The sequence below is a fragment of the Phalacrocorax carbo genome, chromosome 2 (assembly GCF_963921805.1).
Source record: "Phalacrocorax carbo chromosome 2, bPhaCar2.1, whole genome shotgun sequence".
Taxonomy (NCBI): domain Eukaryota; kingdom Metazoa; phylum Chordata; class Aves; order Suliformes; family Phalacrocoracidae; genus Phalacrocorax; species Phalacrocorax carbo.
The window spans coordinates 143,965,334-143,989,473 of record NC_087514.1 but is presented as its reverse complement, the minus strand read 5'-3'; the positions used below and the strand labels follow the sequence as shown (position 1 = coordinate 143,989,473).

Here is a 24,140-nt window from a genome sequence, read left to right as displayed (position 1 = left end):
TGGGTAACAGCCTGTTTTATCTTGGTGTTCAATGTGTCTTTGTGTTCCATTTACCTCTCTCCAGCTATGGGAGACGTCCATTTAGCTGCACTGCTTTCCTGGGTGACATCCGAACTGTTTACTTCGAATTTTATAGAAACTCAGCGTCACTGAGTCATTGCACATTCATCTGCTCTTCAGACAATTCAAAAGATCAACAGAGACGCCTGTGATCACAGTGAGAACCTCCTCTCATCTGGAAGGGGAAAAAGCAGTCTTTTTTTTTCTTTCTCTTTTGTTGACTAGTATTTTATGGATTTGTTGAACAACCAAAATCCTAACGATTAATGGGATGATTAGCCCGGACGTGACAAGGCTATTACGCATGACGACAGATACACTTACCTAGAATCCCAACTGCAGTCTGTTTGCCAGTCCTGCGTAAGAGAGGTCTTTCTCTGGCTTAATGCAGTCCTGAGTCAGACCAGAGTGAAACTGGGAACACGCCTCCTGGAGGGCCCAGACGATGTAAACTTGTACGCTGTATGCATGAACCTTGTGTTCTGTACTTTCCACATGTAAGGGATAAACAGCATACTGTAGTAGAAATTAGCATGCAGGAGTAAGAAATATAGGGTTTTTTTTGTTACAGGATTTCAAGCTTTGAAAGGCAACTATTTGACACAAATGTCAAACAAGGATTATCTTTTTTTTTTACCTTATATGTTTATAATCTCAGTATACAGATTGTATATATGTAAACATTTGATAATGTCAGAAATAGCTGTTATACATAAGTGTATTTTGCCAAATGTCTAAAGAAACAGTCATGACTAACATCATCACACTACAGATTTTCTAATATTACGAGCAGACAACTTTGGAAATACAGAAAGTACAGTACTGTAAAACCGTGTCTCTCAGAAACTGGTGTTTGACCAAAATCTGTACTATCTTTTCAGTATCTTATACTGTCTTGACAATCTCAGTTGTATGGTGGACTGCAGAAACCAGTACAGCAGCACTTTGTCTTAAATCATCATGAGAGGAACCAGCCAAAATCCATTGTTCAGTGAGATGACCAGTGTATCCTCTCACAGGTGTAATCAAGAGTGATTTGGCAGACAACAGAGACAGAGTCTTTAAGTAATGTGCAGTCCAAACTTACTGGACATTTGGGAATACTTCTAAGTAGTCAATTCAGGATGTGGTGATGCGAAGTCCTTCTGGCAAGCGTTGGTGTGTATTTTTGATACAGCATTTCAGACACTGTTTTAGATGGCAAGGTGTAGCTTATGAGAACCGTAACATTTCTCTGAACGAGATAATAACAGTGCTGGGCAAGTGGCCAGTTTCATTGCTGTCTTATAATTTTTATTTGTTACTGGAATAGTCTTTACCATGTGCTTAAATGCTATGCTTGCTGCCCCTGAAGCCCCCTTGGCAATTTTTGGGGGCATTAAACTGAGTAGCCTAAAAAAACAGGGTGGGGAGGAACAAACCCTTTACCATGGAGATGTTAATCTTCTGTATAAGTAGATGGATGGAACACCTGAGACTTCTAAAGGTTGTTGCAAAACAAATGTCTCTTGATTGAGAATTTTCAATCAGAAAGAAACTGGACCATGTTAAATCAGTTTGTAATTCTCCAGCTTTCCAAAATTGACTAATTCTTAGATTTAGGTAGTACCATTGCAGAAGAAAACACCCTATTCTGTGTGGTGCAATTGAATACCTTGCCCAACAGCCGTACGATCAATTAGATATTATTGTGATGGGAACATCTGCGGTGTTTCTGACTCTTCTACCTCTTTCATGTATTTCCTTTAATAAGTGAACCCAACACTTGCAGCCTTTTAGTATATTTTTTTAACTTTTAAGTCAATGAAGTCAAATATATGTAAAATTAAATTAAGAAATGTTTAAAGATGTCTGCAACTGTAAAGTATGTAAGATTTTTAGAAACACTATTTTTTATGATTAGGCTGTGTGTTGCATTATGGCAAAGTATTGGCCTTGGAGTTGAAATGATTTTCCTTCACAGTCAACAGCGTCTGGTAAGTATTTTGGAGAAAGACAAATCTGAGTGAGTACAAGTGGATGCAAACAGACCATCAGGAAGGAGCGAGTCACTTGTCATTGCATTAAGAAAAGATTCTGCACTTTGTGGAGAGTAAATATCCATCAGCACTGAAGACTATTTTTTGCAAAGATTTACTTTGAGTGTAGGTAACTGGATTAAAGATCACTGGTAGCATATAGCTCATGAAATTAGGGCCTGAGCCATAATCACTTGACATGGGTATATCTCTTACTGATTTCACTGGACTTTGAGCAGGACCCTCAAGTTCACCCACATTAGACGTTATGCTGACCTGATAGCCTCTGTGTTACTCTGTCACCTGGAAGCTGGTTTTCCCTCACATACTGGTATCTTGTCTTTAGTAACTGGACTGTTCATTTTGTGCCTTTTATGGTATTTTGTTTGGATACAAATTGGCATGTAATTTTGAATAATCCTGTTAAGATTTCTGTGCATATTTTATGTTTACCACTGTTTACTCTTCCCTTTCCATTTTGCCTTACCAAGAAGCAGCAAGATTTGGCAGACTGAACTGGATATAACATACTGGCTTTTTGTGTAATGTTCATAGCTTCTCATTTTGCAAACAAATGGCTCTCCTGACTGTATTTTCAGTGTAGTACGTACTTTCAACTTCTCTCGTTTTGGTATAAATCATTTGTAGCATATGATGATGATACAGTTACGTGTGGAGTATAACTTCAACAGTCCCTTTCGCATTTGGAGATACGTAGTAACTGGAAGTCGTAGTTACGAGCACTAAGTTTACGTTAAATAAACATTGACTTTCACTTTTGATGGTCTAGAGTGAGAACATCACGGGACTTGGGTTTTTGCAAAATTCTTCTGCAGAGAATTTTGCATCAGATTGGTAACTTGGAGACCTTGTCATTGCACAAAACCTGAACTAGTGGGGCTGTGTGAGCCTCCAAAGCCAGTGGAGGGAAAGAGAGAAGTTGTTGCTTACATTCTGTGGTTTTCTACTTCTAAAATGTTGTGTGTTGGAAAGCTGCCAGATTAATAACCTTGAAGATTTGCAAATATTTTCATCCGGCAATAGAAATATAAATCGCCGCATAATACCTCATCCAGTCTAAAATAGAGTACTTGTATTGTCAGTAGGATAGCTCAGTCATTTTTACTCTTTGAGACTCATGCTTTTGTTTTTGTTTTAATAAATAAACTAGTTATTGCCAGCTATGCTGTAGATGCCTGTTGAGTGGGGAGGTTATCAGCAATTCTCAATACATTACAAGTAATTGTCCATATGAGCATAGGACCTGCAGGATGAAGGTTATGTATTTCAATGTGTGGGAGAAGAATCTTACATAATGTAAAATAAAATTAATATAACTAATGATGGAGACTGAAAAATATGACTGATGGAGACTGGAAAATAGAGAGCGTATCCAAAGAATACTGCTGCACAATGATTCCGTAGTATAACAAGTAAAAAGTTACCTGCTCATTCTGAATTTGTTGACATAAGAACTTCAGTAATCCATACGATAGACTTTTGGTGAATATATTCAGGCAGTTTACCAGAAACGGTTGTGATTGATTGATAATTTACATATAATTTTGTTATATTTAAATGAGTAGTTTTGAAGAGGTTGTTCATTTTATACAGCCTATCTCTGCTTAAGTTGTGAATGTCACTACTTGCCGGTTACCTGATTTGAAGTGTGACTTGACTTTGAAGATAGCTACTTCCAAATAACTTAAAGAGTTTTGTTGCTGATTTATGAGCTGTTGAACCTGCTAAGCTGATGTACTCATTAGGTAATTTTGATTGTGCTAGTGAACAAATGGACCTTTGGGTTATAGCCTGAATTAAAATCAAAAAGAAATTGTGTCAACAGCTAGTGTACTGAGATCCTTTTACCTGAATCCCTGTTGCTGGTTTTAAATGAACTGAGTGGCTTGTCCACACCAGAGTGACAACTGTTTTAAAAACCAGGGCTAAGAACAGGTACATACACTATTACAGGCATGCATATACTACAGAATTGTGACCAAATTTGCAGTTATTTCATTGCTTAATGAGTAGGGTAGGATTTAACATGCAACAATGATGAGACACTGTAATCCTAGGGGATAACAAGTTAGCTTTTAGGACTTGCTCTGTCATTGAATACCATACCTAGCTGTTGTAAGCAAACTTACCAAACTCCAATGTAAAACTCACCAAGCTCCTGTTCTCTTCCTTTCCACGCCTACTGAAAAGCATTTCCATGAATGATCATTACATCCACTAACAGTCTCTTGTGTCGGTTGGCTAAGATCAAAAAGCTGCTGAGTCGCCTTTCCACACAATGTTTTGGATAAGGGTTTTTCAGTGCTGTTAATACATCTTTTGCCTTGCTACAGTGATGGAGCCTCATGTCTCATGTGCAATTTACACTGGTAAAACCATTTGGTGGCTCAGCCATCCTGTGTCTTTCTCACCCTCTAGCACTGTTGAAGGCTAAGCCTCTTCGATCACTGAGTCTGTGAGTCTAAAAGTTGTGCTGTGTCCTAATTCTCTTGCTCCAAGTCTGAAGGTCATCCATGTCTTTAAGTTACTTAAGTATCTGTATCATTAGCAGACTCTTTGGGCCACTGTCACCAACCACAGGGTGAGGTTATTTACCTAACTTTTAAAGAGCTTGAGCGCTCTGGTCTCTGAAGCCAAGTTCTGTCCAAAATGGATTATCCATCAGACTGCTGAGCTGATGACCCCAGTATGAGACATCAGCAATATGGGATTTGACTTTGATCATATTTCCTGAGGACAAATATGAGTGAACTGCACACATATGTACAGCTTGTTATCCCATGGACTGCATGGTGGGGTAACATCCCTGTGTGCATGTAACTGTTACCCTAATAGAACAGGAAGAAAGGAACCAGTGAAACTGGTTCCTGTGTAGACATAGTTGCGATAGAGATAGGACTCTTAAGTGTGATTTCAACAGGAAATTAAGTAATACCACCTATCATCTACACTAAAAAGCTCCTTTGACCCAAATATTTTCCAACTCAGCTTACAAATAACATTTTGGTGCCTCAAGTATGGATGCTAATATAAAACTAAAGCTTTGGAAACAGTAGCTTGTACACCCAGCAGGTGGTATCTTGTCATTCCACAAGTTTTCTGCAACTATTTAGAGAAGCACTACAACAGTCAACATTAATATTTCATCTTAGCCAAGTAACCAAAACAAGCAGTAAAAATACATTCAGAAGACAGACATGGTTGTTTGCTCACACTTAAACTTTGCATCTGACTCCAAAACTGGCTCCCCTAGCCAGGTCTAGTTGTCTAAAAATCCAATCTATACCAGTTTCAAAATCACTTTAGCTAAGCCAGCTTTAAACTGTTTAAAAACTTCTGCTATGTAGACAGGCCACAATTGCAGTATAACTCAGAATGAGATGAGGAAGATTGGGAAAAGTAAGCACAGAGCAGTTAAAAAGAAACACATTCTCTAAGGGAGAAGTATACATGTCTTACACTATTTTTAATTACTAGAGCATAAAATGTCAAAGCAACAAGCTATTTTTTTTCTGTTTCTGTATTCCTCTGAATAAAAAAAAATGAAGTTTTGGTTAAAAAGAAATCTTAACATGAGGCCTTAAGACCTTATATATTCTAACTTTAGCATGGAGAGTCTATTTTTACAACCACATTAGAAATTCTGTATATAGGCCTGACTGACCTTGTAAGTATAGTGGTGCTAGCAGCTAATCATGCAATATTGTAAGGCTCTGTATAACAGTAAAAGCTGATTTATTTTGATTATTGGTACAAGGACTCCTGCTCACTGCCTGTGTAGAGACTCTGCATATTTTATGCTTGGAAGTACAGTCCAGAACATATTCAAACTCTGAATATATAACCTGATTTTTCATTTCTTAAGGGTAAAGATATATTACAATAGGTAGTGTTTTATATAGAATACAGTACTTATTTTTATTGTTGCATAAATGCAAAATATTTTTTTCAGAATAGCAAAGCATTACATAATTTTTAATCTGCTGGAGAAAACACTATTTACAGGATGACCAGTTGTTTCAGCAAAGCTTTTGGGGTGGTATATACCAGTTGGCTCTGCCAGCTTCATTTTGTGCTAATGTTTATCTTGAGCATTGCTGTAAAAAAAAGCTATTTTTTCACGCATACCAGCCCTTTTTGGTAGAATATTTCGAGAGGCAAGGAGAAGCGTGTTTCACCACAGGGGCTGGGCTAGTATTAGCAGAAACAACGGATCTACACCATATTGTTGTCTTTGCTAGTTAAAATCCTTTAAAGATCATACCTGATGTAATAGAAACATAAGATTTTGACAAACACCAAAATGAAGCATTGCAATTTACAACTTCTAGCTTTGAGTGTGATATTTTTGTCATATACATTACAGGCATTGGGCTGTTGAAGGGAATGAATCTGGCTTTCATGTAGCTAAAAAAAAATGTTGCTTTTTATAAAATCAAACCATTGTAATTTGGGGTTCTAAATTCCTGCTCACTTTTAATAACAGCATCACAGTATCCACTTCTATGAGAGTATTTACTACAAATGCCTGTGGTTTTCAATGTTACTAACATATTGTAACATCAGTAAAGTGACTTTCAATGACAAGGACTGTTGTGTGTATTTTGTTCTCATAAATCACTGTATTTAGCAATTCCTGTTTTATAGGTCGCTGTAAAAAAAGATGCTGCATGCATGGGAATAAAAAAGGCTAATGGATAATAATAGAATACAGATGCTATTTTTAATAGAATATAGATGTTATTTTTCAAATTCCAGGGCTGAAAATGAACCTGTGAGCTTCCCAGTCCTTGTCTTAAGGTCCTGCTGTTCTCAAGGCAAATCTAAAATTACTGTTCCTTGGGTTTGCATGTCTGAGGGCAACCTAGAAAAATCACCTACATGCTAAACTATGCCCCATTGTTTACACAAAGGTCAAGAGCAACCACCCTACTTAGCATCCTGAGTAGGATATAAACATCCTTCCCAATATGTGTTTTGGGAAAGAGAAACCCTTAATTCTGAATTACTGATAACTGGTTCTTTAAAGCAGGTAACTTGCATTGTCAAATTGCCCACCGAATCTACTCTCCCAGAGAGCAGTTTTTCACATAGGTTTCAGGTGGCTTTTTTTTTAGCTAGATGACAGCAAATTCTGTAGTCACTGCTTAGTAAACCATATTTATTATCTCAGTTTATGTCTAAACATGAAAGGGGATTTATTATATCAGTCCCTGTGAATACTATGTATTTTTGAAATGCTTATGGAGAACAAAAAGCAGTTCTTGGCTAAGCTCCTGCTTTTGAAACCATTTGTTTTCCAGTTTTCTCCATTTTGTATTTACCAGAAGATCCCTGAAGACCACCTTACTGGTTCACACAGTTGTTCTTGCAGCATTTCACTGCCCAGTAGCTGGCTGGTGCCAGAATAGTAGTTCAGCCTGGGAAAATAAACTGAGAAAGACTTAGTGTCTTTGTTTCTTCGTTATTGGTTCTCCTCTTTCATTGCTCCGGGCATCTGTTATGCCACCCATTAAAAAAAGTAACACCACCACCCCACCCCCCCACCCCCCCAAAAAAAAATCCCAAGTATGCAAAATAAACTGAACACATTTTTCAAGCCAAGCTTTTATTTGTAGGTGCAATTTTACTCCCATGTATCATTTCATCAATAATTCTCATAATTTAGCGCATAACTTTATACCTGCATAGAAGCGTGGAACTTCCAGGTGCTCTCAGAGCATTTAGTCAGTTACACTTATCTACAAGAATGTTATATTCATTATTGCCTGATGTTCTCTTTCATTAGTAGTTTCATGCCTGTGGTGGGTAGAGAATTAGAAGAGCAAAATAAAAAAAACAATTGCAGCGCAAGGTAAAACAGCTTAATAAGGAAAAAAGTGGGTGGAAAAAAAGCCATGCAAAGGCAGCCACTCACCTCCCCCTGCCAGCAGACCAATGCCCAGACGTCCCAGGCAACAGCTACTTTGGCGAGACTTGCCCACCCCTACCCAAGGTTTACTGACGCACGTGGCACAGGATATCCTCTTGGGCCCTTCGCATCAGTTGTCCCCGCTGCGATTCTTCCCAGCCTCTTGCCCACCCCCAGCCGACTCGCTGGGGTCGCAGTGAGGAACAGCAATACGAGCACTGCTCAGCAACTGCTAACGCAGTGGTGCGTTATCAGAGCTTTTACCGCCGCACCCTACAAGCTGCCATAAAGAAAATTAACTCCATCCCAGCCAAACCCAGTGCAAGACCAGAAACACAGTTTGGCAAAAGTGTGAGAGAAATGTTGTGTGGGTAATGAGCACTTTGGTGGCGCTGTCTCATCCTTTCTGGGGTAAAATTAACAGTGTAAGGATGAATATTGTATTTATGCAAAACCGTCTAATCAAAACCCTACAGGAAGAACAGCCTTTGCTTCGTACTCAGTTTACTAACTTCCTCAGTTGTCAAAGTTTTGAACTACAGCGGAAATGATGCTGGCTACCTCAGTCAGACAAACTTTTACGACTTCGGTCACGTTAGAAATGCTTTCTGTAGCATTCTACATCCATTTCCCAATTTTATGTGCAACAGGACAGAGTACAATTATCAGAATGTGGAAGTATAATCATGTCTATGCCTTAAAAATTCATTTTTGAGGGTAGATAGATAGTGAACTAGCTTCCACGGTGAGACCAGAAGCAAGCTCCAAAGGATTCCAAATTTAAGTAGTATTAGTTGCTTCTGTGAGACCAGCCAGCTTTGAAGTTTAGCCTGTCATGTCCCAGTCTGAGGAGGATGGAGAGCAACCAATGTTCTAATGACCCCCTCGGACTAAATTAAGGTGAAACAATACCGAACAATTAATTAAACATTTTATTTCAACACAGAAGTAACTTGAACTTCAAAAAGCAACTCAAAAACATGGAAAAGCAGTGACAGTGGGGGTTCTTACTAAGAATATTTGTAAATGAAAAGAAAGCTGGGGGGGGGAGAGAGGGGAAGAAAGAGAGGGAAATAAGATAGGGAGGTATCACCACCCTTGGATGCAGCACTGATGATGACAAACGTGAGGATCGTTGGTGGGCCTGCACCAGTGTCTCGGTTGTAGTGTCTTTTATAGTCTAAGCCCTGAGGCATACCTTCAGGTGTGCCTCCTGTGAGCTTACAGGGTGCTTGTTCCAGAAATTTCATGATCTTCTGTGCAGGTGCCATTGTGAGGGGTGGTTGCGAGGGGTCTTTCGGGCAGCCATAAGCCCCTTCCTCAAATAAGCTTTGTATGACCTCAGTGAGTTGCTATGTGAGGCTCAGCAGAACCCGGGACCGCGCACCCTCCACATGCCCCCCACACCCTGTGCCCAGCAATTTCCCACCTGCAGTTCGCTACATCCCACTTCACACCAATGTTTGAGATATTAGCTCTTTCAGTCCCTTACATAGCCCAGAAACTTGAGATCTAGATTTTACAGTATTCTTCGCGAGCTGGGCTACAAAATAGTATCTTCAAGCAAGATTTCTGCTCGAGGAATATTTCTGTTGTTTGTCCAGTGACATGCACACACATGCATCTATATATACACACATGCATGTATAGTTTTGCTTTCATTCCTTAGTGCAAAGACTTCTCCCCAGAAGTGCTGTAAACCACTAATATAAGAAATACACTCCTTTTAGCATTCTTCTGGCATTCTCTGCATTTGCAAGGCTAGCAAAAGAACATCTATCACTCCTCTGTGGTAGGTAGAAGTGACCAAAATTAATGGAAGTTTCATTAAATTATTTCACTGGAAGAAAGTCTGAACTGTCTCCATACAGTTATGCTGCTCCCTCTTCCCATACAATGTCAATCTTCCCCTCAAAACCCCCCCCCCAAAACCCCCAAAGATTCCCACCAACCAACCTCCCCTTTTTTTCCCCTGAAAAATCTCAGGCAAAAAAAGTCTTGCCTTTCTGTATGTGCTTTCATGTAAATTCTACAGCGTTGGTAATTACTGCTGTGACCTGAAGCAGTAATCTGGCAAGAATATTTCAAAGTGGGGTTTGGCCCTTGTACGTTAGTTGGCAAATCGAGGCAGGAAAGGATACTTGATGTAACTCAAGTCTGGCAGCTTAGAAGTTCATTGCCAAAGGGAAAGTTTATGTATAAACTGACACAGCATAGTTTTTGTATGTTTAAAAGTGTTTTATATAGTGACACAAACACAGCAAGAATTAGTGGAACAAAAGCCCCTATACAAGAGCACGCTGCTAGAAGAGCGCTCTGTTATATTTTGTCACATCCCTGAAGTTCTAACCGGTATTCTTACACTCAGCGCATGGCATCACAGACTTCATCTTGAGACAATCAACTTAAACTTACTGGTGTTCCATCAGAGCAGCCTAAAATGAGCACTCCAAAAGCTCTTTCAGGTTGTACGTGTGTCTTATGCTGTCCAAGGCAAAAGAATATATACTATCTTACATCATACACATGGTACTATTTAAGAGAGAAAAAGGTAATTTGCACCCCAGGAACTGGTTTGGGTGAATCAAGGAAAAAGGTAAAAACACTACAGAAAAACTGACTCCCTGCATAATTTGAGCTATACATAGTGAATTGCAAGTTTATGAAAATAAAAACCATCTTTAATAGTCACAGGTTCGAAGTTAAAGACAACAGTACATGAGTGTTTATAGTCATTGTCAAACCTAAAAAAATGCAAGTGTGTAAAGCGATACCTTCATAAAATATGCAGTTTCCAAAATTGAGATACACAATCATTGGAAGATTTGGCAAAGCAAAATACAAACTGGAATGTTAGTTGTGATCATCCATGGCTTGCTTCCTTTTGATTTAGATGCTCATAACACACTGTATGAACTGAAAAAAGAATAACCACTCATTAGATGTATGGTAGAGGACGAGTTTTCACTTTTTTCCTAAAGTACTCATTGTCACTACCCTTTCCTGTAAAAAAATTCAATCCATGAACAACAAAGCTTTGAAACTAAACATGGAAATTAGTTCCTAGTTAATTAAAACAAGGCATCTCCTGAATAATACCAACAAACCCCCCAGGAATACTTGAATCTCATGTTCTCCTTTTCCTGCACAGACATGGTGAGGAAGCCAAGACCTATGAGCCTGACTGACTGAGTGCGATTTGTGTCTGTCCCCACCACACCTCCCCAACCCTTCCTGGGAAAAATGCCTACCAAGTCGTAAAACAAAATTAGAAAAAAAGTCACAGGAAGTGACATTAGCAAGCAACATAGCCTCTTAGATCTTCTTGAACCATGCTGGTATGAATTCCAGACAAAAATGCACAACGTTTTATAGAACTCTATAAAATACGTGAAAATTTTCTGAGGCAATACTCAACAAAACCCAGAACCTTTGTGCTCTCAGGTGGCACCATAAGCATAGGGAAGACAGGCACAAACTCAAATCATTACTGTTTGTCTTCAGTTTTAAGTTTTCTTTAGTTTTACCCTGTAACTTTAACTGATTCCTTAAAAGTTCACTTACATCATCATACTGGAAGTTCACAAAACCCTGCTGAGATGTATCCCTTCTTCTAAAACATTCTGCAAAAATGAAAGAAAACAGAAACCAGGTAAGAAGAATTACAGTTAATCAATTTTTTTAAAAAATGCATTGTACTTTCATTAAATTTCCCAAGTCACATGAGTAAGAACTCATGAAGAAACCTGCAATTCATTCCAAGACTTAACTTCCCCTTCTTCACTTTCATATTTATCATATACAACACTTTATGTTCTGTTTATAAATAGAGTTTCCCAATTTTATTAACATAACCCTTCTAGTCTCTGGAATAAACCCCACATTAGTTTTAAGTCCATTTTTCAATGGGGATTTATAAAAATAATAATCTATAATTGTTCCAGCTCTGCCTGTACATTCTATTGAAAGAAACCTATTCTGTGTTACATAAAAGTTAAAGTTGAACTTGAGATAACTGAGTAATCAGATTTTGTTAAATAAAAATACATTATGGGGATGATAGTAACAAGGCTATAAGCCGGCATACCAGTGAGAGCTCTGAGTTTCACACAGCAGGCAATGTAATCATCAAATGTAATCTTTCCACGAGTGCTGTATCGCCTTGTGATTGCAGTCACTGCCTGTGGGCTCAGTCTAAATCCTATTTGAAAATAAAAAGTCTATATTGAAAAGACAGGTAAGTGAACAGAATCCAACACATTTTTAATTGGAAGATCACGTGTCAGTTACTGCGTGATCAAAACTGGTACTGGGAAATGCTGTAAGTCAGTGTCAGAAGCAAGAACATTTCCCAACTCACCCATATTCATCAAGGCTTTCTCCAGTTCTTGACGATCCACTGTTCCACTGCTATCGTTGTCAAAACTTACAAAGTGTTGCTTCCAGCCATTGACCACCGCCCAGAGTTCTTTAAACTCATTAAATCCCAGTGTGCCAGACATATCCCTCTGATTCCAAAGCTAAGAAAAACGTTTCTTAACTTAAAACATAAAAATAGAGCCCTTTCTTCAATGGAAATTTGTATTTTTATAATCTGTAGTTAAAAACTCTTTCTTGAAGGTCAATCTTAATATTTTACTACTATTAATTTTTCTGGTAGGAAACTAACTACAGCATCCCACAGCACAGAGGTAACACTACCAACCAAAACCAAAGGTCAGAGAACTTCTTCTCAGTGAAACCGGATAAAGCTATTTGCTCTTTGTAATTTAACTTAGTTCACACACTTCTCTTACCTGCCACAGTGTAACTGTTACCAAGGAAATACATATTCTCCTGGGGGTCATCACAAGTCAAATGCAGCACGTGATTGGGAAAAGCCAACATGGCTTCACTGAAGGCAGATCGTGCTTGACAAACCCGGTGGCCTTCTATGACAAAGTGACTTGCCTGGTTGACATGGGGTGGGCGGTGGACATTGCCTACCTGGACTTCTCCAAGGCCTTTGATATGGTCCCCCACAGTCTCCTCCGGGAGAAATTGATGTGTTATGGCTGAGACAAGTGGTCTGTGCAGTGGGTGGGGAACTGGCTGACAGGCTGCACCCAAAGAGTGGTGGTAAATAGCTCTTTCTCAAACTGGCAACCTGTCACTAGTGGAGTCCCCCAGGGATCAATACTGGGCCCAATGTTATTCAACATCTTTATAAGTGATCTGGCTAATGGCATCAAGTGTCGCCTGATGAAGTTTGCTCATGACACCAAGTTGAGTGGGGAAGCAGACACTCCAGAAGGGAGAGCTGCTCTGCAGGGAGACCTGGATAGGCTGGAAGAGTGGGCCAACAAGAAACTTATGAAGTTCAACAAGGACAAGTGTAAGGTCAAGCACCTGGGAAAACACAATCCGGGAGTGCAGCACAGGCTGGGATCCACCTGGCTGGAGAGCAGCTCTGTGGAAAGGGACACGGGGGTCCTGGTGGACAGAAAGCTCAACGTGAGTGAACAGTGTGCTGCTGCGGCCAAGAAGGCCAACAGGATGCTGGGTTGCATCAAAAAGGGCATCACCAGCAGAGAGAAAGAAGTCATTATCCCACTCTACTCAGTGCTTGTCAGGCCACACCTGGAGTACTGTGTACAGTTCTGGTCTCTGCAGTACAAAAAGGATGTGGACAGTCTGGAAGGGGTCCAGAGAAGGGCCACCAAGATGATCAAAGGACTGGGAAGCCTGCCATATGAGCATAGGCTGGCAGAACTGGGTTTGTTCAGCCTTGAGAAAAGGAGGCTCAGAGGGGATCTCATCACCATGTACCAGTACTTAAGGGGTAGCTACAAAGAAAATGGAGAGTCCCTTTTTACACGGAGTCACATGGAGAGGACAAGGGGGAATGGACACAAGTTGCTCTTGGGGAGATTCTGATTGGACACCAGAGGGAAATTTTTCACAGTGAGGACAGTCACCATTGGAATAATCTCCCCAGGGAAGTGGTTGACTTGGTCACGTTGGACACCTTTAAGAGTCGTCTGGACAGGGTGCTGGGCCATCTTGTGTAGACTGTGTTCTTCCTAGAAAGGTTGGACTAGATGACCCCCGAGGTCCCTTCCAACCTGTGATTCTGTGATTCTTTGAAGTTAGCGTAATATCAGTTCTCTCACATTCTAAGCGGTTTGTTCAAGGTGACATAACAGCCCTTCCAGTTCCATTTCTGCTTTTTTCTTTTTAAACATCAAAACATTTGAAGATGACAATTTAAGTTTTGACTAAGATCTTACTGCTGCATGCCATATACCATCTCGTTAGATACTCAAACCTGATTCATTCAAGGAACAGGATTTAGGGGGACTTAGATTGTATTCAGGCTGTGTAGCACAAATGCTTAATTCATTAGGAAGGACATCTACAATGTTGTCCAATTTCAAATGCACAAGCGACTTGCACAAAATTATTCTGGGCTGCCAGACCCGACTCTTCATACATTCAATGGAGAAACAGTCCCCTGGGCTTAGAGGGACACCACTTGTTGTAAGAAGGTCAGTCACTGAGAGCCTCGTTTATTAGAATTATTACCTTATCCAGCAAAATGAGTAAGAACAGAATTTTATAGTTCCCCAATTACAATGATCATAATACTCATCAAGTAAGAGCTGAATGGGAATTACAAAGCATTTCCCAAATTTTGGGGACCTTCTCATCTTTACTTACGTAATGCAAAAATGTTTACATTTCATAGTAAAGGATACGTCCAGCATTGAGATCATGAGTCTGCAAGTCTCTAAGTTGAAAGCTGTTTCAATTAGAAAAAGGAAAAATTATATTAAAAGAACAACTTTCAGTTTTGTCTGTCTAAACGTAACATTTTAAATTGCTTTTTATTATATACTGAAAATATATTATAATGTATAAAGTATTATATAATTGCTTCCACTGTATACAGCCATACTATATTTTGATCCAAATAAGAGCTTTTAATCATTACTTGTTAGAAAAACTGACAGCAGACAATCTGGAGGCAATTCAAGTTATATTTAAAATTAATTTGCTCTTATCTCAATCCATGAAGGTTTTGGGTTTCAGTCAAAGTGGTCATTTCTGTTTCACCATAGACACCACTTGAGGAAGCCGGTTTTACTCACTGAAGCTCAATTTTGTCAATTGAACACTAGGTATCTCGACAAAGGAGTCCTGCCACAGAATTTTTTGGTCAATATCAAAGATCAATTTCAAAACAAAGCAAAACACATTTTTAAGAATTGGCTGTCCATTACACAACAAAACACAACACTTCAACCCCACAGCTCAGCAGCCGGGCACTAAGGAGGCTGAGAAGGGAAGTCTTCTACGCACAGAACTGAACAGAGAATTTACGTTTCAAAGTAGTCCATATGGGAAGAAAGCCCTTCCACCATGCAAATATGAAAAAAAAAATAATCTAAAGAAAGCACAACTACAAGCATTTTCTAGTAGATGGCATAAGAATCAGTATGCCTTAGGGTTGGGTTTTTTTTTTGTTTATTTAAATTATTAACTTACGTTTATATGCTCCTGCAATCCCTGACTGGGTGAGACATCTCTGTAGCTCATCAGCATCTATTTGTCCATCCTTTCAATAACAGAAGATGTATCAGCTATTGTTTTAATTCCCTCTCCCAGGCTGATTTCTCCCAGTACCCACTCCCTTTTCAGTGGCATTAAATTAGTTACATCTTCAAAAAACAACTGATTAGCTGTCTGCTATATGACAGAAACTGCCTTTTATAACCCATATCTGTAATGATGCTTCTTTAGATGATATTTTTGCAATGTGCATTAGCTTTCCTATCTAGTGACCTACTAAAAAATGAACAGGATTGGCAGGTTTGCTCTAAACTTAATTTTAAAAATACAAAACCAAAACACCAAACCCATATCAAATATTGGTAGCGTATACTTGAGTGCCAGCTGCATAGAAACCAAGGTGCAAAATTTTGAACAGAAAGACACCTTTCCTTAAAGTACTAATTTTAACTTAGTGGCTGTTGTAGTCACTTTAGATTATACGTTTATGATCTCACTGCTGCAGCAGGAAACCTAGAACCCAGATCATACATACCCTGTTCTCAAGACAGCCTTAAGACTTACAAATTTAAAAAAAACCTGCTTTTGGGGAATAATAAGTTGTTAGCAGAACAAAGAAAAGTAGAAAGCAAAGAGCTTTGAAAGGAAAACAAAAGGAACCCAGGAAAGATACCTATCTGCATGGTTTGGAAAATTACTCACTTCCAATGCATCCTGCTCAGGGCCAAACAGAAAAAACAACTGCCAATTCATGAAAAGCAATGAGCTGTCAAAAGTGAAACTGCAATTCTAGGTCACATTCCTCACACACCCAACAAGAAGGTCGGTTCACAGAGAGTTTGAGTATAATTTAACCTCACTCAAGGACAGAACATTATATATCTGTAGATATAAAAAAAGATGTGACTTTTGTGAAGCATTAAATAGGGAAAAGAGAGTTGCTTTGTATTTGGAACAAATTTATTTGCCTCAGCATTTTCCTAATGTTTTTAAATCCAGTAAGCTTTTTTTATTTTTTTTTAAGAACAGATATATGCTACTAAATGGCATGGTGGGAGTGGCACAGCCAGGTAACTTTCAGAAATGAAGTATCATTATTTATAGGACAAATAGTAGTTAATATGTTAAATGATATTTGATAAGGCCTTAAAAAAAAGCAGCAACATTTTGATTCTATGTAAAATTAATGGCAGCTAAAGCCACGATCGCTCCCCATCCACCCCATCAGTCTAACTACACGGATATATTTAAAACTTTACATTCACAGGAAGATTAAAAGAAAAAAAAACAAAGAAGATATTTGAAATAGCCATGCATATTAAGCAGCAAATCTCTTCAAAGCTATTTTGCCTTCTGAAACAAAGGCAGGATCTGCATAACTTCAAAATAGACAGGAAGACAGAAAAGCATGATTTGTGATCAGAATTAACATTACCAAAAAGATGCTTGGCTTTTTTTTTTTTTTTTTTAAGTAGAGCTTAACCAGAAAAACTAGACAAGGCATAGGGGCTTTGCGAACAGACTAAATACAGAAAATTATTACTTCCTACAAAGACAGACTCAAGGAATTTAATAAAGATTTGAAACAATAGTTTTGACTTTCTTCTGTACACAAAGGAAACTAATTCCTCAAATCTAAGACAATATCTATGTTGCAAACTACGTCAAAGAAAGCTCAGAGATAACTTTTTATATTATATAGGCATAAAATTACAGAAAGAAGTAAACCATAGCCAAAAACTTTACTAATTCTACAATAAGTACTTATGGAAAACAGAGATGCGGCTTTTTACAGCCTCGCACAGATGGCTGTAAAAGCAACTGATAAATTATCTGTTCCATTTCACTGTCTCCTTACAGGGTTTTTGCTTCTGCACAGCCACTGGTCTCTGAAACTGGCTCTTCCACTTTCCAAGTATAACATTTCAAACGCTACCCGGTTTATTTCAATAAGGGATTAATTCTACAAATAAAAAGCACTAACTTAAGTACTCTTGAGCGCTATCTTGATCATACCCATTAGCTCACAGGTTCCCCAGCTTTCAGTAACCATGCCTTACATGGGAAGCCTGGGGACGGTCTATGCTTTGCTGAGGTCCAGCTCCTGCCACCTGCTCCCCACAGAGCTGCATCCTGTTTGCTGTTACCTCCCTTTCTCTTTACACTAGGAGCTTACTCATTTTTCCAGCGTGAGTTACTGGCTCCACTGCTGACTCCTGGCATACATTCAGGTATGCCAGCATCTCAGCTGGCAGGCAAATTGTCAGCACGTTCAGCAGAATTTAGCGTGGGCTCCACCTCACCAGAGGGGCCTGCCTTACTACACATAGGTCATTCCAGTATTCTCCTTTACTACAAAAATACATGGTCTACATATTTTCATAAGGACTGTTAAAGTAGTAATATATAGACTGTAAGATGCATTATTAATTCAAAAGAATAATGTAGAGAACAAAAAGAACCCAAATTATTCTTAAACTGGGAATTTAAACACCAGCTAATGTTGAAATCCAGCTTTCATGTTGTGGTTATGTCTACCTGCGGATAACAGGTCCGGGAGCAGAGTTTTAGATTTGCACACACCCTGGAAGCATGCAATAAATAGCTATACCTATGGCCAAGAAAGACAGAACTTCAGCTCAATAAATCTAACTTATTTGCTCCTAAACTTTGTAATATAGTTCAAGAACTACTTATTTCTAGTAACATCCATAATCATACAAAACAATATATGCCACAAAATTACAGGAAAGAATTAAAAATGCAGTGCAGAGTGACAGGGATGAAAAAAGAAGGGCCTATATGAAAACAGTGAATGCCTTTTCCTCTAAAAGCATAACCGCTCTATCCTACCAGCAAACCCAGATATTGGCACAACTCAAGATTGCTTTTCCATTTGTGAGTCTTAAGTCTATTAAGATCCTATAACAATCTCTTTCTTATTAGCATTTCCTGCTCCTAGCCAGGCCATCTCCACAGCCCAGGCTTCCCATTGTTTCTGGCTTCTTTCTCCTGAAACTGATAGTATTCCCTGATCCAGAGCTGAACCACAATTTAATTACAGTATTTCATGACTATACAGTCCCTGTATATACTTATACAGGAAATATAGTGCGTACATGTGTACATGTGTATATACACGTATGCATTTACACACACATACACACTATATAGAAACTAACAGTATTATTCATACTGTATAGTTACTGTGTATATATAGCTATAAGATATAGCTATAAGGTATAGCTATACAGCTATACATAGAAGATAGGTTACGTCAAACCATTTGGGGTTTTTTCCCTCACTGCAAATATTAGGCATTTGTCTTTCCAAACGCTAATGTAGAAATTACTCCCCAGGAAAAAAAAAAAATCCAAGAAATGAATAACTTTTTGTAAGTTTACCTGCCCTGCTACTGCAACAAAATAACCATACAAAGGATCCTGGGCTTGTCCAGGGAATGCTGGTCCTCCTGGAGCTCCTCCATACTTTAGAAATCAAGAAGAAAAATAATTCTAAATCAATGAATGAGTTAATTGTTAAGAAACTGCAGTGTTTGTACTTAAGAATCAACTTGTGTTTTTATATACTCACCATGCAAAAAAGTCAAACCAATCAAAAAAGAAATTCCTTAACAAAAAAAAAACAAACACCAAAAGAAACCAGACACAATCTTGGTATCGTTATACCCATTTATTATAATTTAAGCAGATCAGTGTAAAAACCTTGCACAGGAGCAATCCACTGATCTAGATACAGTATGGTGTATCTCATCAAGGTTGAATTTTAGCCTTCTACTAGCAGAAAATGGGGTACTGAAGGTAAGAGCACGAAGGCACTGCAGATTTTTCTTTCCCCTTCAAAAAAATTGAGCAAGACGGATCTCTAAGGCAAATACTTGGAAGAACATGCAATAAGCACAGAAATTTTTAAATAAAATTGATTCTTAACTGAAAATCATGGGAGGAAGTAAGTTAATCCTGTTTGACTGCACTGAACCAATAATCTGTGTAACAGAGTCTAGAGCCATCTTTTGCTGAGACAAAAATATGAGGGTTTTGGAGACGGACAGTTTGATCAGGTGTACTTTGCTCTTCGAAGCCGCTTAGCTACTTATCGGCCCTATGAAGCGAAGACAGCTCTACGCAAGGCACCAGAGGCAAGGCCTCCCGCGGGGGGTGGCGTCGGGAGCCCACTCGGGGCGCGACAGCCGCAGCAGCGACGTTCCTTCCCCGGCAGCACCTGCCGGGCGTGTGCCTCCTCCCGCCGCCCGAGCCCCGGGGAGCCGCCCCCGGCCGGCTCCCGCGGCACCTCCCGCGGGGGAGCGGCGGCCGGGCCGGGGCCCGCCTGAGGCGGCTCTCGTCGCTTCCCCCCGCCGGCCGGAAAGCCGCCGCCCTCCCCGCCCCGGCGAAGCGTCTCCCCCGCCTCGGAGAGGCGGCGAATCCACCGCTACCCGCGCCGCGGGGCGGGAGTCACACTCCCCTCTCCCCTCCCAGCTCTGCAGGATGCCTCGCAGCCGCGCCGGGCCGGCGGGGAGCCGAGGCTGGCGCAGGACCGGGGCCGGCGCCCCTCACAGCGAGCGGGACAGCCCGGAGGGCGCTTCAGGGCCCCAGCAGTGCGCGGGTACGGGGCAAAGGCAGGGAAGGGGCTATCCCGCTCCAGGCGGCCGCGCCCGTCCCCCGCCTCAACCCAGGCTCAGCCTCAGCCCACGCTCAGGGCGGCCGCCCCCCACCAGCCCCCGCCGCCCAGGCTCAGCCCGCCGCCAGTCCCCGCTCACCCCGCCCGGATAGAAACCGCCACCAGGTACCGGCTGGCCGGGAAACGCCATCTTCGGCTGGCACCTGCCCCGCCCGGTCCAGCCTCGTCCGGGAGCAACCACCCGGCTGGGAAGGGGAGAATCGGGACGGGCCGTGGGCTCCGGAAAGGGCCGGGGCTGGAAGCTCTGTCACCCGTGCGGGGCAAGCGACTGTCTCCACTCACCGGGACAGCCGCCCAGCGCAAGGCGCTCCCGTCCGGAGCCGAGGGACCACCTACTCCAACCCACACCCACCCCCCTACCCCCGTCGCTGTGGTACAGGCCGACGGCCCGGAGGCGGCTTTTCCTCCCCACAGTGACTGGGCGGCGCGGCGCTGCCCCGGGGCCCGCCCGCAGCGGCGGGGAGCGGCGGGCCGGGCTGGCCCCGCCGGCCCCGCCCCGCCCCTTTCCTTGCGTTTTGCGCCGCTGCCGGCGTTGTTCGGGCGGTGCGGCCCCGTCAGGGCGGGAGGTGGGCGAGGGGTGCCGCGGTTGCTGGAGGCTGTGGCGCCCGCGGTAACTCTCGCACGGGGCGGGGAGGAGGCTGCAGCCCTGAGGGGGCGGCCGCTGTACGCCCGGGGCTTGGTGCTGCCGCGGCCGAGGGGCGACCCTGGTGCTTCCCAAGGATGGCTGCTCTTCTGGAAAGGGTTGTCTGTTTCGCGCTGCTGCCCACTAAGGCATTTAGAAACGGCTGAAAGTGTTCACCGGTGAATCGCCTGTGTTGATGTAAAATTATTTTAAAATCACCCATTCGTGATTTACTAAAAGGCCATAAACCCTGTAAACTCAGTAGTTTGTGTGTATACATATCACCTGCATCACAGAAGGCATCATTATGTTAAGCATGTTCTTTGTCGGTACTGTAGCTTTCTCTTCTAAGTGTGAATGCCTATTCTCCAGTCCCAGAGACACAGACAATATGTACGCTGTATAATTTTCTCTTTGGTCTGTACAGCCAAATTCTGGAGCAGGAAGGAGGAGGGAACGCCAGTGTCCCGCTGGAGCTAAGAAGCCCTTTCATGCTGGGTCCCACCAGCAGTGCTCAGTCTGAGGCCACTCAGGTTTTGGCAGTGAGCTGGAGGAGTCTCAACTTTGATTCAACAGCCAGCTCCAGGCTGGAGGAACTCACTGGTACAACCTGTGCTTTAATCCTACCAACTCTTGGTTTGCTTTGGTTCCCCAGGAAGCAGCAACAGCTGAAATGGCCACAGCTTGGTCTGAGATGGACTGTTTATTTGCAAAATATGAGAACTTCCTCATGTTGAGAGGTGTTTAATTAAGTTGCAAGAGGGTGAAAAATTGCTAGAGTCTGTAGGACTGAAACAAATCTACTGATGGAGACCTTGCAGAGTAAATGGTCTACTGTCAGAAATCTGAAAGCATAACAGGGAAACTATGATGTGGTCGCCATCACAGAAACATGGTGGGATGACTCACACAACTGGAGCGTTCCGATGGATGGCTACAAGCTCTTTAGAAGGGACACGAAAGGAAGGAGAGGTGGAGGGGTAGCCTTGTATGTTAGAGAATGTCTTGACTGTCTGGAACTCAAAGATGGTAATGATAAGGTGGGGTGCTTATGGGTAAGGATCAGTGGGAAGGCCAATAAGGCAGACATCCTGGTGGGAGTCTGTTATAGACTACCCAACCAGAATGAGGAGACAGATGAAGTACTCTACAAGCAGTTGGCTGAAGTCTCACAATCTCTAGCCCTTGTTCTCATGGGAGACTTCAACTTGCCAGATATCTGCTGGAAATACAACACAGCAGAGAGAAAGCAGTCTCGGAGGTTCCTGGAGTGTGTGGGAGATAACTTCCTGATGCAGCTGGTGAGGGAGCCAACCAGGGGAGGTGCCCGGCTGGACCTGCTGTTTACGAACAGAGGCAGCCTGGTGGGTGATGTAGTGGTTGGAGGCTGTCTTGGGCTCAGCGACCATGACATGATAGAGTTCTCGATCCTTGGAGAAGTAAGGAAGAGGGTCAGCAAAACTGCTACCCTGAACTTTAGAAGGGCAGACTTTGGATTGTTAAGGAGTCTGGTTAACAGAGTCCCTTGGGAGGCAGTCCTGAAGGGCAAAGGAGTCCAGGAAGGCTGGATGTTATTAAAGAAGGAAGTCTCAAAGGCACAGGAGCAGGCCGTCCCCATGTGCCATAAGTCAAGCAGGCAGGGGAGAAGACTGGCTTGGCTGAATAGGGAGCTTTGGCTGGAACTCAAGAAAAAAAGGAGAGCTTACTGCCTTTGGAAGAAGGGGCAGGTGACTCAGGAGGACTACAGGGATGTTGTGAGGTTATGCAGGGAACAGATTAGGAAGGCGAAGGCCCAGCTGGAACTTGAACTGGCCGCCACCATTAAAGATAACAAAAAATGTTTTTATAAATACATCAGTAACAAAAGGAGGGCCAGGGAGAATCTCCCTCCTTTGTTGGATGCAGAAGGTAACCTTGCCATGAAAGATGAGAAAGCTGAGGTACTTAATGCTTTCTTTGCCTCAGTCTTTAATAATCAGACTGGTCATCCTTGGGGTTGTAAGGCACCTGTGCTGGGAGATGGAGCTAGTATGCAGAATGAAGTCCCAGTTGTTGAAGAGGTGGCAGTCACCAACCTGCTCCTTCACCTGGATGTTCACAAGTCCATGGGGCCAGATGGGATCCACCTGAGGATACTGAGGGAGCTGGCAGAGGAGCTCGCCAAGCCACGGTCCACAATTTATCAGCAGTCTTGGTCAACCAGGGAGGTCCCAGATGACTGGAAACTAGTGAATGTGATGACCCTCTACAAGACGGGTCATAAGGAGGATCCGGGGAACTACAGGCCTGTCAGACTGACCTCAGTGCTGGGAAAGGTCATGGAGCAGATCATCTTGAATGCCACTATGCAGCACACGTGGGACCACTAGGGGATTGGGCTCAGCCAGCATGGGTTTATGAAAGGGAGGTCCTGCCTCACTAACCTGGTCTCCTTCTATGATAAGGTGACCTGCTTAGTGGATGAGGGGAAGGCTGTGGACATTGTCTACTTGGACTTTAGTAAGGCCTTTGACACTGTCTCCCACTGCATTCTCCTGGAGAAGCTGGCTGCTCACGGCTTGGACAAGTGCACTCTGCGCTGGGTTAAAAACTGGCTGGACGGCCGAGCCCAGAGAGTGGTGGTGAATGGAGTCAAATCCAGTTGGCAGCTGGTCACGAGTAGTGTTCCCCAGGGCTCAGTGTTGGGGCCGGTCCTGTTCAATATCTTCACTGATGATCTGGATGAGGGGATTGAGTGCACCCTCAGATGACACCAAGCTGGGTGGAAGTGTCAGTCTGCTGGAGGGCAGGAAGGCCCTACAGAGGGACCTGGACAGGCTGGATCGTTGGGCCTGAGCCAACGGTATGAGATTCAACAAGGCCAAGTGCTGGGTCCTGCACTTCGGTCACAAGAACCCCATGCAATGCTACAGGCTTGGGGGGAGTGGATGGAGAGCTGCCTGGAGGAAAAGGATCTGGGGGTGTTGATTGACAGCTGGCTGAACATGAGCCAGCAGTGTGCTCAGGTGGCCAAGAAGGCCAATGGCATCCTGGCTTCTATCAGGAATAGTGTGGCCAGCAGGATCAGGGAGGTGATTGTGCCCCTGTACTCGGCACTGGTGAGGCCGCACCTCAAGTACTGTGTTCAGTTTTGGGCCCCTCACTACAAGAGGGACATTGAGGTGCTGGAGCGTGTCCAAAAAAGGGCAACGAAGTTGGTGAAGGGTCTAGAGAACAAGTCATATGAGAAGCGGCTGAGGGAGCTGGGGTTGTTTAGTCT

The 24,140-nt window shown here is 42.3% G+C and overlaps 2 protein-coding genes across 9 annotated transcripts in view; one reads left to right on the top strand and one right to left on the bottom strand.

The window, feature by feature from the left end:
- The window catches only part of ADAM22 (ADAM metallopeptidase domain 22), a 139,120-nt gene extending 132,434 nt beyond the window's left edge, over positions 1–6,686 (top strand). For all 7 annotated transcript variants that reach the window (XM_064444673.1, XM_064444671.1, XM_064444669.1 and 4 more), the window contains one exon: positions 65–6,686. In XM_064444673.1, the coding sequence (XP_064300743.1) occupies positions 65–85 (21 nt within the window). In that variant the 3' untranslated portion in view covers positions 86–6,686. The remainder of the gene's footprint in view (positions 1–64) is intronic.
- Positions 6,687–10,227: 3,541 nt separating this feature from the next.
- SRI (sorcin) lies at positions 10,228–20,521 on the bottom strand. Of its 2 annotated transcripts, none has more exons than XM_064444666.1 (8): positions 20,369–20,521; positions 18,966–19,049; positions 15,538–15,607; positions 14,748–14,791; positions 12,371–12,518; positions 12,098–12,211; positions 11,575–11,633; positions 10,228–10,926 (listed from the first exon to the last, which is right to left on the bottom strand). In XM_064444666.1, the coding sequence occupies exons 1-8, from the start codon at positions 20,387–20,389 to the stop codon at positions 10,900–10,902; spliced, it is 567 nt and encodes a 188-aa protein (XP_064300736.1). In that variant the 5' UTR covers positions 20,390–20,521; the 3' UTR covers positions 10,228–10,899. The 2 variants fall into 2 exon arrangements, with proteins under 2 accessions (XP_064300736.1, XP_064300734.1); XM_064444664.1 differs by having other exon boundaries at positions 20,339–20,506.
- Between the last annotated feature and the right edge of the window lie 3,619 nt (positions 20,522–24,140).

What these genes read in the sequence shown, in the direction of transcription:
- SRI (XM_064444664.1), bottom strand. Translation starts at nt 20,389, where the DNA reads ATGGCGTTTCCCGGCCAGCCGGTACCTGGTGGCGGTTTCTATCCGGGC. An exon ending in GATTGCAGGAGCATATAAAC is followed by an intron (nt 14,792 to 15,537) that starts GTAAGTTAATAA and finishes TAATTGAAACAG; the next exon opens with CTTTCAACTTAGAGACTTGC. An exon ending in TGAACTTCCAGTATGATGAT is followed by an intron (nt 10,927 to 11,574) that starts GTAAGTGAACTT and finishes TTCTTTTTTCAG; the next exon opens with TTCATACAGTGTGTTATGAG.